The 12,909-nt window shown below is 39.8% G+C and overlaps 1 protein-coding gene across 1 annotated transcript; it reads right to left on the bottom strand.

Annotated features, from left to right (window-relative positions):
- Positions 1-1,681: 1,681 nt before the first annotated feature.
- Positions 1,682-9,211, bottom strand: Gpx6 (glutathione peroxidase 6). The gene is made up of 5 exons (XM_015507170.2): positions 9,125-9,211; positions 6,242-6,395; positions 3,965-4,082; positions 3,289-3,388; positions 1,682-1,993 (listed from the first exon to the last, which is right to left on the bottom strand). Exons 1-5 carry the CDS (start codon positions 9,209-9,211, stop codon positions 1,787-1,789), a joined length of 666 nt encoding a protein of 221 aa, XP_015362656.1. The 3' UTR covers positions 1,682-1,786.
- Between the last annotated feature and the right edge of the window lie 3,698 nt (positions 9,212-12,909).

Genomic DNA, 12,909 nt, shown 5'->3' on the forward strand with positions numbered 1-12,909 from the left:
GTGACTGCGTCTTCCTACAGCCCCATGGGTGAAGCTACGCTCACCTGTTCCTTTGTAATATAACCCCTTGCCCTGTTTAGGATAGAATCTTCCATGGAAGTGCCTTGTGTGTGTCCTCTTCTCTTACTGTGTCCTTGGGTGTGGCCTACCTAGATGTCAGTCAACCTGCTGACAGTGGACATCATGAAAATAGACTCAGCCCCCTGAAACCTGACCCCTTGCCTCATTTGAATAGCTTCTCCTCAATAAAAGGGGTCAGCGTGCGTGTATGTCTGTGTGTGTGTGTGTGGGGGGGGCTCTCTCTCTCTCTCTCTGTCTTCCTGCGGACCCTTAAGGTCAGAGGAGCCATCACAGCGACCCCAAAGAAAAAGGTATTTGTGTCTCTTGTGTGGTTATTTTGTGCAGCCCAGTCAGCCCAGTTTACCTGGAGTGACCCCTGAGCCTTTTAGTCACAAACTGAAACCCGGGATAAAACAACAAAGGGAAAGTAGGGCTTTTCAGAGGTGTTTTGAATCTCCAATTAGGAGTTTTTTTCTTTTCTTTTTTTTTAATACACTTTTTATATTTGTTCTGCTTTTATGTGTTTTCAGATTTTAATAGTCAGCATGAAAATTTTATAAACAAATTTATGTGTATTTATTAGAGGTGGGGGGAGGGAGGGAGGGAGGATTCTTTCAGAAGCAAAGAACTTCTCTCATACAGGTGCTTAGCCAGGAGACCTGAATAGGAGGCATAGAGGGGCCTGACATTAAGAGGTCAGTGCTCCCACTGGGGATGTAGCTTAGTGGTAGAGTGCCTGCCTAACATGCATGAGGCCCTGGATTTGATTGCAGCACCACACACACAAAAAAAAAGAGGTCACAGCAGCTGTATGTCTACAGTTTCACCCAGTAATTTTGAATGCGCCAAGGTAAGCTCTAAAGTGCTTTTGAGAGAAATAAAATTCTGAAAAGCAAAGTAAGGAGGTTAAGAAATCAGGAACAAAGAAGAGGTATGAATGCAGACAAAATGTGGGACTGGGAAAACATCACTTGAAGCCCAGTTGCTGCAGAAATTTTTAATTTTTTTTATTTGTGTCAATGATATGCTTAAAGTTGGGAGACTTACAGTGAGGAGAAAACCCATGTTCAGAATGAAAGGACATTCCTGCCCAGGTGCCGTGACCTGAATGCACTAAGGGACAGGCACCCAGGAAGGTTCAGAGGGGCTTTAGGACCCACCATCATAGAAATGCCCCTCCTTTTATGTGAGATGAGGTTTCTGCTCTCACTCTGTCTCCAGAATCCTACACTAGAACTATAGGGTGGAAGAGGAATAAAGGAGAACAAAGCAGGGAGAGGAAGTTTAACAAAGCATGCCCTCCTTGGAGGACAGTGAGGCTAGGAAGGTGACCTAGAGAGTCTTGCCATCAGTTCTTTCTTTCTTCAGTCTGTCAGGACAGGGAAAGGATGGCGGTCAGAACTTCTGGGGAACTTTTTAACAGACCAAGGGTAGTCTGAATCATTTACCCTAAAATGACTTTCCTTTGTAATAGTTTGGAGAAAATTTATATTTTCACAATCAAAGATTTGGTTTTCTTTCCTTAATCTTCAAATACACACACACACACACACCCCTGTTCAAACGTTCATGAACACCTGTTTAGGTAGCACAGAATGATTTGATCATATGGAGGATGAGTAGGAAGGAGTGTGGAGCAAAGATGGGCACTTTAGACATATTCTTCAGGAGAGAGGCAGGGTGGATACTTCTGCCAGTGTAGCCACTTCTGCCAGTGTAGCCCTTCCTACTGGGTATCAAACGGCTTTAGGTATTCCAGGATGTCCGATTTGACTGTACTGACTGGAATCTGGTGGAACCAGCGCATGACAGGGACTCCATCAGGCCCCACCAGGAACTTCTCAAAATTCCAGCGGATATCATGGACCTTCATGGGCTCCCAGAAGAGTTGTTTTGAAGAACCCAAAAGTTCAGAGGTTGGAGGGCAGGAATTCTGGAGTACAGATATGAAAAATGGAAAAATAAGTTTATTTCTGCTTCTATGTGGTCTGGTCTTCTTCCTACACCTAGGGGGTTTTCTTGCCATTATTATTTCCTCTATTATACAAATAGTTAATATATTAACTATTTAAAATACTTCTAGTCAACCATAGACATTTCAATGTATCATCACCAATACACCAAATACCAAACAACCAGAAGGTAAAAAGCATAACAATAAACAGAGAGCACTCTCCCTTTCTTTGTCTCTCTTCTATTCCCATGATTTTATCATGGTGTATCAGTAAAAGAGTATCTTCCATTTTCTTAAGCAAGTCATATTCTTTTTTTAAATCTTTTTTATTTATTTTTTATGTGATGCTGAGCATTGAACTCAGGGCCTTGCACATGTAGGCAAGTGCTCTACCACTGAGCCACAACCCCAGCTGAGGGCAAGTCATATTCTATAGTTTTATTTTCCTTAGGTAAAAAATAATAGGTTGGTTTAAAGGAATAAGTCCCAGAATTAGGATTTCATAGGCCCCCCCAAAAAAAATTCAATAGCTAATTCTAATATAGAATTATCAACATTCATTTTGACATAAGAATATACTATAGCCATAAAGGATTTTTCATTATTAGGCTTAGCTGATCCAAAATAATGATATCACTATTTTTTGAGCAATAAAAAGTCAATTTATATTGTGTAACCTAATGGTGATTTGTTATGGATAAATTATAGTCTTTTATATGCAATAGGTTGGGGTTTATTGAAAACTCTCTGTATTGTCCATCCCACCCCCCGTTCACTGTGGATGGGTGAAAATACCAAGAACCAGACTTGTTCTGCAGATAAGAATTTGGGGACAAGGGTACTAAGATATCCTGGGGAGTCCTTCTATCCTGGTATTCTCTTGTTTTAATGTTCTGTAATTCAAAATTCACTTACCATATGACACTCTACCCGATCCATATCTGTGTTTGTCTCCTGAATAAATATATGAGTTCATTCAGGAAAGAGAATACGTCCTATTAGTATTTGTTAACTCATTGTACAGCACAGTCCTTTGCACATATTAGGGATTTAATAAATGATTATGAATTAATGAATTATTATCATTCAGTAAGGGAGGTTAGTTCATGTCAGAGCTATCAGATATTACATGTTTCCTCTACTTGAAGCCAAGTCTTCATAGGAGGTATTGCCATGATTTTTTAACAGAAAATCTCTTTTTAACACAAGCCCCTTTGCTTTCAGTTTATCTCTACCGATAGAAACCAATCCATGCCAGGTTTATGTTTACTCACCTTGAGGAATGTAAAGACCTCCTGTTCTTTTTCTCCATTTACATCCCCTTTCTCAAAGAGCTGAAAATTGGGGACAAAGCCACCACCTGGACGCACATACCTGCAGGAACCAATGGGGATCCAAATTAAGAAAGGATAGTAATGCTACCAAAACTTTACCACAAAAAGAAATCAGAGATTAAAACGAAGATGTTGTAGACAAGGAAGGTAAAGAGAGGGTCCCCAAGAATCAGGATTTCAACCATAGACTCTAAGGAGCCAATAAAGAATTCCAAGAAATTAGGAAGGCAAGTTTCCTGATTCATTTTCATTTCCTATATTCCCTCCTTTTCTCCTGGACTTCTTTTCTAGTAAATCCTCCGGTGGTTTGATCATCAAAAGAACTCAAAGGTAGAGAGAACAGGCCAGGGGTGTAGTTCAGTGGTAGAGAGTTTGTTTAGCATTGACCCTGGGTTCAAAAAATAAATAAATAAACAAAAAGAAAATGGGGAGAGCAAATATTTGAACACTGCCAACATGGACAGATTGAATTCAAAGCTTCATAGCATTGTGGTGATATTCTTCAACCCATTTGATCTATCAACCACCAGAGAAGTTCCTAGAATGGGAGGGCCTCTAGGCAGCATGAGGAAGGGGAATCATGACAGTCTCTGCAGGACCCCATGCAGGCACTCACTTGAGCCCAGAGAGAATCTCTGAGTTTTTTCCTGGTTCTTGTTTTCCAAATTGATTACAAGGAAAGCCCAACACAATGACATTTAAATGCTTCAGCTCCTCCTGAAGTGCATTCAGTTCTGTAGGTAGAGAACAGTATGGGTCAACTAGTCAGAAGCCCTACCTCAACCAGTGAAAGACCACTAGATTTATCCATTTATCACATGAATAACCAGAAGACTGTGAAAGGAGAGTTTCTGGTTATAGAGATGGATCAGGCAGATCAAAAAACTATCACACAAGTTTCCAGAATCTCATCGGAGTTGTTGCCAGTTTAGTGTTTCCCATAATTGGCTATACTTCACCTTCCAATAGAAGCTCTTATTTAAAGCAAACAAACACAGACTGGTTAGTCTTGCAAAGCATCCTATTTGAAGGATGAGAAGAGAAGCCGGACTTGAATTCTGCTGCCTTTGCTAGTTGATGGGTTGATTGAGCAAATGTTTATTCAAGAAAAAGGCAAACAGAATGGACATGTTACCCTCCTCTCCCCTCCCCTATGTGTCCCAGGATGACACAACCTGACACTTCAATCAAGTTCCCAAGAGCACTCTGCTGGGAGTGGTAGAGGGAATCAGAGAAATTCCAAGCCTGGCTCCAAAGCATTCATTTCCCTGGATCACTCAACGGGATCCCAGGTCACAAACTCCAAATTTCTCTTTGCCACTGTCAGGAAGCCTCCGACTTACCTGTCTAGATTTATGCCAGGATTTCCATCTTCAGCTATTTTTAGTTCAGATTTATTCAGTCCCCAGAACCAGCCCCACCCAGACTCATTTAGACTCAGCTCTGCTGGCACTTCCCCTAAGAACCTCGAACCTCTTCCCTTCCTATGTTTCTTCAATTCTGTCTACACCTCAATTTCCTCTTCTCTTTGGCTATCAAGAGTACTTCCTTCTTTAAGAAAAAAAAATGCTTTTTGGTTGTAGTTGGGCACAATGCCTTTATTTTATTCATTTATTTTTAATGTGGTGCTGAGGATCGAACCTAGGGTCTCCCACATGCACAGCGAGCACTCTACCACTGAGCCACAACCCTAGGCCATGAGTATTTCCTTCTTATAGCTGAAAACTTAGCAGACCTTGATTGTAGGGCTTTGGCAAGTTCCTTTGACTCTCATATGAGTTCATTTCCTCATATGGAGTAAAATTTGAATGAGATGCTCTCTAAAATTCTCATAAACAAGGTCAATAAATTATATCACAGCAACACAATGGATAACTGCAACTTAAAAATGAATGAGAAAACTCACCATGTACTGACACAGAATAACATCCAAGATATTTTATTATGTGAAAAGCAAGATACAGAATCAGAGAGACACAGACAGAAGAGGAGGAGGAAGAAGAAGAAGGAAATATTTGCTTATAGTTGCATAAAAGATTTCTGGAAATATACATCATAAACTTTTGACAACAGTTGCCTAAAAGAAAGAGAAAATGAACAGTGTCCCTGTTGAACCCTTTTGTATCTTTTGAATTTTGAACGTTGTGAATGAATTACCTATTCATTTAACACATAAATTTAAATTAGGGACTGGGGATATAGCTCAGTGGAAGAGTACAGACCTTGTACACATAAGGCTCTGGTTTCAATCCCCAGCACTACAAAGAAGAAGAGAAAGAAAAAAAAACAAAAAAGAAAGAAAAGAAAAACAAACAGAACTAAATGAAAGCAATTTTAAAAGCAGATTCATGTCCCATGCATCCACCATTCACGCATTATGAATTTTTATATTTACCATATGTTTCAAATTTAACCATTTGAAAGAAAGAAAATTTAGACTTACTAAATGATACTAAACTCTCATTTGGATTCTTATAATTAGGTACATTAGGTACTGCACGCTTGCTCTCTTCTCTGATCCAGGGCTATATTCACAAACCCCTAATCTGTACTTTTGAGAGTATCTTTTTGTTAAACAATATATCTAATACTTTCTGAGAAACCCAATGGTTGCCTATAATATATGTTCCCCTCAGGATATAGAGCAATGTGTTCAGGGTACAGATGTTCCTAGTAATCTTTGATCAAGTCTTTGGGAAAAAATTCTCAAATCTGGAGATATTTCGTCTGGCATTCTAAGAAGCAGAGCAATAAAAGGATTTAGGGGAATAGACACTTACATCTTCACTTATTCCATCTCCCACCCACAATGACACATTAGTAAAACCTTCAAGAATTAGAATATGGCTATCTGACAAAACTAGTTCACAAAGAGTTGAACTTTAGTTCTTACCAGGATATTGAGCTGTCAAGCCACAATAAGTGGCCACGTTGACAAAGAGGACATGCTTGCCAGCATAGTTTTTGAACTGGATGTACTCATCACCACTGAGAGTGAGGGCTCCATACTCATAGATGGTGCCAGTCACCCCTTTGTTGCAATCCATCTGGAATGTAACAAAAGTAACTGTAACATAATCCTGTAAACGATAACTCCCAACATCTGTGGATTTGTCATGGTGTGGGGGGGAGAATATTGTTTGTTTTGTTTCCTGGAGCAGGGTGGAGGGGGGTACTAGGGATTGAACCCAAGGGGTGCTTAACCACTGAGCCACATCCCTCTTTTCTTTTTTATTTTGAGACAGGACCTGGCTAAGTTACTGAGGCTATTCTTAAACTTCAAATCCTCCTGTCTCAGCCTCCCCAGTCACTGGGATTACAGGTGTATGCCACCACACCTGGCTCTGTGGACTTTTTAAAAGAATTTAAAATGCTTCACGTAATATCTTGAAATTTTGACATGTGAAGATAATCTTTTCACATAAAATTTGAGTTCGAGCAGATGCCACAATGGGAATTTGTGTCTTTTAACTTACAAGTAGCCTTTCTTACTAAGAAAAAGTCACATGGATATCATCCTGTCACTGATACCTACGAAACTCATTTGCAATGTCCCCTTCTTATCCTTATATTGTGGAGAAATATCCTGGACTGCTCAAGGATTAGGAATTATAATTATAAGCACAAATAGCTAACGTTTTCTGCCTACAAGCATGCCAAGACAAAAGGGCAGACAGGACTTGAAATAAAAGATGTTGTTATTTGATAAGAAAGATCATATTCCTGGCAATGTGGAAAAAAGTCATAGAATTTTATTTTATTTTTTAAAAAATTTTTTAGAGGTGGACACAATATCTTTATTTTATTTTTATGTGGTGCTGAGGATCAAACCCAGTTCCTTACAGATGGTAGGCGAGCACTCTACCTCTGAGCCACAATCCCAGTCCAAATCATAGAATTTTAGAGCACTTTAAAATAGGCTTCAAGTGATCTCAGTCCATAAAGGCCTGCCCCATTCAAGGAAGGAACTGCCTATGGGTGAGCTACTGTGCAGAGTGTGGCAAGAAGCTTGTTACCATCTTTTGTAGGTTCTGTCACAAGGACATCAGGCAACAACTTCTCCTCCACCATCCTTAGAGAAAAGGAGGCAGGCCCCCCTCTGTATGTTTCTTTAAATCTGTATATTACTATGTATATATGTTAACACAAATATTTGGAAACTTTAGTCAAGAAACTCACTGTGATGGGGTTGTCATCTATATGCCTGCATTTTATTTGCCTTCGTGCCTTTCTTGCTAAAGTAAGAAAAAGTCACTTGGAAATCATTCTGTATACTGTCTTTTGTGTGCCTCTATCCTCCTTGCCATCTTGTTTCCTTTGCTCTGGACTCAACAACTTTCAAAATTTGTTTATCATCCTATGAACTGGCATGTAGAATCCCAAGAAAATTGCCAATTTGAAAGGCTCCATCTTTCTTGTCCAGTTTTCAGTTTTGCACCAGTTTGAAGAGTCAGGAAACCCTAGAACACAGCCTTTCATTTACAAGACAGTTTTCTACCTCAGGAATTTCACCTGCACCAGTAGCTGGATGCCCTTAACAGTAGACTGTGCCCTCACTTGAAGATATGCTGTGATCTTCCTATAGCTGCAATTTTTAAGCATTTTATATGCATCATCTTAGACTTCATATGGAGCTCAAAACAGATCAAACCCAAAGCTCAGGTGTGAGGACATGCACAAGTATCAACTGAGAACATTTTAGAAATACAAATCCTGTTTTCCCCCCCTCAAGACAAACAATCAGAAACTCTAGGGTTGGGGCCCAACCACCTGTGCAACAAGCTCTCTAGGTAAGTCTTTTTAAGCTCAAGTCTGGGGATCACTGCACTATAGGATAGGCATTGTTCACCTTTTACAGAGGAGAGAAAGAAGCCAACAAAAGATATGTAATTAGCCTAAGGCCACAAATGAGGCTGAGGTTTTGTTGTTCTTTTTTGTTGGTACTGAGAGTTTGCATGCTAGAGAAGAGCTCTACCAGTGAGCTACATCCCCAATTTTGAAAGAGTTTGTCTGATTTTAAAGTTAAAATCTGGATCTCAAGTCATCAACTTTGATCTCCACCCTGCATCTGTGGACATATATACAACTTTCACAGAGGTGGCTACCATTGTGGGGACTTTCCTGAATAACATCATGCAACTTGGAACAGCACCAAGATCTAAGAAAAAAATTCTCTTACTCTGAGCTAAGCCTTTTCACCACCTCAACATATAACCTTTCCTAAAATCAGTTAACAGAAAACTACCCTGTCCTTCTTATTATTCTTTTTTATTATCCCCTGAAGAAAAAACTCCTTTTTCCTGACCCTGAATCTTCTGGAGCATTCTAATAGCAGCTTCTTCATATTTTCCCTCTGGGTTTCTGGTCCAACAGCCTCTCCAAGAGCAACTAGGTCAGTTTCCCTCCCAATCTATTTGCTATTTTATGCCTTTTTTTTTTCTGAGACCCATAGGGCTGCCTCCCAATTACAGACCAATATGAAATGGACAAGTGAGGGTCTGTCAAGGGGCACCAAGGGAAAGTGGCAAAGGAGAATGCACTAAAGGCAGACTTCATGCACTGCCTGGCTCACCCATATTCTGCTCAAAGAGTTATTGGGTGCAGAGAAAATATATGTAAAATACATAAGGCAGGAGAGATGTGGCAAAAGTCTGCAAAGAAAGGCTTGGAGGAGGGATCTCATCCTTCAAGGAGAGGAGAGAATTCCTAGCATCTCTTGCAACCAAGTTAATCATCATATATTGAAATCAGCCTGGATTCCCTATGGGACACCCACCTTCACCATTTGTGGCTTTAGGATCTCCTGACAGAAGCCAACCAGGAACAGTGGGAAAAGACAGGTGGCCTGGAACTGCCAGTTCATGGTTTCTACTACAAGGTCTAGGAGAGTCTGAGGTCCCCTGGAATCTTGGCCACTTTTGAGTCCCTGGCAGGCACCAGTTTGAAGATATGCCATCCAATCTCAGAGCAGCATTTATACACACCCACTCCCACTCCCTCTCTCTTCCTTTTTCTCCTTCCCACCTCTCCACCCCTGCCCCTTTGGGATGTGAGACCTGTTCCAATCTTGAAGGTGAAAGCTTCCTTCTTTGGAACCTGAGGCACTATCCCTCCCCTCTCCAAGTGACTGGCAATTCCTCTAAGTGACTGGCTCCATATTCAGGAAGCAAAACCATCTCCACTGAATCAGAATCAGCTTTTGTTAAAAAGGATTTTGTTAAAAAACCCTCACGTAATTTGTATGCAAACTAAGTTTTGAGATATTTACCTCAGATGACTATTTATCCTTTGTCCTTTCCCCTCAAACTTCCATGACTCAGACGGATCATTATGTTTTCTAATTATGAAGTCCAGTTGTGGGAGCCTGAGTGTCTCAGATTCTGACCAGAAGTCCTTCCCTTAGAGAAAGGTTTGTTATTGCAGGAGTAGCACAAATGAGGGTACACATTCACAGTGGAAAGTTGTCAAGGAGAAAACTTTAAAGTCCGAGTTAGGGAACTATCCTGGGCTTGAGATTCATCCTCTGCTATAAGCCATTATTGTGAGGTACTAATAAGAGAACAACCAGACAGCTGTTGCAAAGAATTTGGACTGGGAAGTGGTATAGAGCTGTTTTCCCTAGCTACCTCCTCTTCCTCTCTGCTATCATCTATGTGGTTTTCACTGCCAGCTTAGGTTATGAAACCCTTGTTAGTTGAAAATTCTTCCTTTTCAGCTCTAAGCCTATTGTCATCCAGCACCCCCCCACTTGCCCTGCCTCTTCCAGATTTACAAAAGGCCTTAAACTGCCTCTTGGAACTTAAGTCTGGGTGAACTGAATTCTTGTGAACTCTCTTGGAAGACAAGGTTTTTGTTATCTCAGATTTCTGAGCTCTTCTCAAAGACCTGTAATCTATGGCTTGATCGCTGATACCTGATCCATCTATGCAGGTCCCTAAGGCATTTAGTCACTCATGCAGAAGTCTTACCTCTTGTGGCACATTCCCAACCTCTTGAACCTTTCTCAATTCAAAGAATGGCTGAATCTTAGGCTATAATTTCCCAATTTACAAATGTAAAAATAAATATTTTCCCAAAGTTATAGATCTAGTAATAATATCAAACTGGGACTCATACTTGAGTGTGTTCTCATCCCCAATCCAAACCCTTCCAGGGTAAATAATGGTCCCCACAAATATCAGGTTTTAATCCCTGGAATCTGTAAATGTTATCTTATACAGCAAAGACTTTTTTAAGTGTGATTAAAATAAGAATTTTGAGGGGGATGGATTATCCTGGATTATCTGGCTGGGCCCTAAATGCAATCACATGTATCCTTGGAGGCAGAGGGAGAGATTACTACACAAGACAAGGAGATATACGACAATGGAGGCTATAAGTTGCAGTGATGTCAGGAAAGGGTCATGAGACTGCCTTTCAATTTTATTCCTTTTTATTTTATTTTTTATTTTCTTTTGAGAGAGAGAGAGAGAGAATTTTTTTTAATATTTATTTTTTAGTTTTCGGCGGACACAACATCTTTGTATGTGGTGCTGAGGATCGAACCCAGGCTGCACGCATGCCAGGCAAGCGCACTACCGCTTGAGCCACATTCCCAGCCCCCAATTTTATTCCTTTTTAAAAATTATTTTTCTAGAGTAGACACTGAGATGGGCAATTAGGAGGGATGGTAACTGTAACTCTGTGGCAGGGAACAGAGACCGGTCTCCAGTGCTAGTTTCTTTCTTTCCTACTTGGCTAAGAAGTTAGAAGTCAACAGTACATGTTCAAAAAATCTTGTGGGAAACCCAACTAAAACAAATAAATTGAAGTAAAAAATAAATAATTCATTTGTAAAATTATTTTTCTAATTAACAAAATTGTATTTTCCATATTCAATAGATTATTTTGAAGCATATATACATTGTGGAATGACTAAATCTAGCTAATTAACATATGCATCACTTCACATATTTACCATTTGTGTGGTGAGAACACTTTATATCCATTCCCTTAGCATTTTAAGACTACAGTATATTGCTAATTATTGTCACCATGTTGTGCAATGTATTTCCTGAATTTATTTTTCTTGTCTAACAAAAATTTTATCTTCTGATCAACATCCCCCAAGCCCTATCCCTAACCACCCTTGTCCCTAGTGTTAGAAATACTAAGGTGGCACAAGAAATCAATGCTTATGTAAGTGGGTGGGCAAAGCAAACTTTTCTTCTGACAGAAGGGTGTGCTATAGAACGTGGCTAGCAAGTACACCTGGGCAGGCAGTCTGCCTCTTTGTTTTTTGCCCTGACTGGAGGACTCTGGGTATAATCTATGTGATTTAAAGTTAGGGAAGGCAAAGGGAAGGTCTATAATTAAAATGACTACAATTGAATCCAATTGAATACCACCATTCTACTCTCTCTACTTCCTTGAGATCAACATTTTTGGATTCCACACGTGAGTGAGATTATGTGGTATTTGTCTTTCTGTTCCTGGCTTATTTCATGTAACATAATGTCCTGCAGTTCTATCCCTCTTGCTGCAAATGACAAAAATTTCTTTCTTTTTATGAAAGAATAATATTCCATTGCATATGTGAACCATATTTTCTTTATCCATTCATGTGTTCATGAGTACTTACACTGATTTTATATCTTGGCTATTGTAAATAATGCTAATAAACATGGGGGTCAGACATCTCTGACATACTGATTTCAGTTCCTTTGCCTCCTCTTCACACCTTCCACCAGAACCACACATTAAATCTTTGTGTTACGGAAAGCTTGGTTCTTGTCCCTGATGCCACTCTAATAATGAGGACATGGTTTTGAGAAAAAGGAAAAAAAGAAGTTTTATTGCTTTGCTCACAAAGGAGAAACATAGGGGGCTCCTTTCCCAGATGTGATTCTGCCCATTAGAGGGAACAGAGGGCTTTTAAAGAGGTGATGCAAAGGCTACATTCCAAGTGTGCCTTGTTGGGGTCAAGTAGATTTGAGAGAGAGACATTTCTTAGATCATCAGGACAAGTAACTTGGCCTATGATGGGAATAAGGGTAGTCTTGCTTTCCACAGGATTAAGGATGATGAAAGGGAGAAGAGAAAGAAAAAAAAATGTCAGTTTTAAAATAAGCCACAGTGGCAGAGCAGCAAGAGTTATATTCAAAGCATGAATACTAAGTTGTATTCCAACCAATAGTGTACAAGGGTTCCATTTTCTCCACCTCTTTGCCAACACTTATTGTTTTTTTTTTTGTTGTTGTTGTTTTGTTTTTTTGGTTTTTGGTTTTTGGTTTTTTTGATCATATCCTTCCTAAAAGGTATGAGGTGATATCTCATTATGAGGTTGTTTTGCTCTATTTTTTTGTCCTGGGAACCAAACGCTGGGGCATTCTACCCCTGAGTAACATCTCCAGCTTTTCTTACTTTTTATTTTTGAGAGTCTCATTAAGTAGTGGAAGCTGGCCTCAAGCTCACAGTCTTCCTGTCTCTGCTCCCCAGGACACTGGGATTTCAAGTATGGGTCACCACACCCAAGTCACTGTAGTATTAATTTGCATTTCCTCTGATAAGTAGTGTTATTGA

The sequence above is a fragment of the Marmota marmota genome, unplaced genomic scaffold, assembly GCF_001458135.2.
Source record: "Marmota marmota marmota unplaced genomic scaffold, marMar, whole genome shotgun sequence".
Lineage (NCBI taxonomy): Eukaryota > Metazoa > Chordata > Mammalia > Rodentia > Sciuridae > Marmota > Marmota marmota.

What these genes read in the sequence shown, in the direction of transcription:
- Gpx6 (XM_015507170.2), bottom strand. Translation starts at nt 9,211, where the DNA reads ATGAACTGGCAGTTCCAGGCCACCTGTCTTTTCCCACTGTTCCTGGTT. An exon ending in GAGATTCTCTCTGGGCTCAA is followed by an intron (nt 3,389 to 3,964) that starts GTGAGTGCCTGC and finishes TGGTTCCTGCAG; the next exon opens with GTATGTGCGTCCAGGTGGTG. An exon ending in AGGTCTTTACATTCCTCAAG is followed by an intron (nt 1,994 to 3,288) that starts GTGAGTAAACAT and finishes TCTGTACTCCAG; the next exon opens with AATTCCTGCCCTCCAACCTC.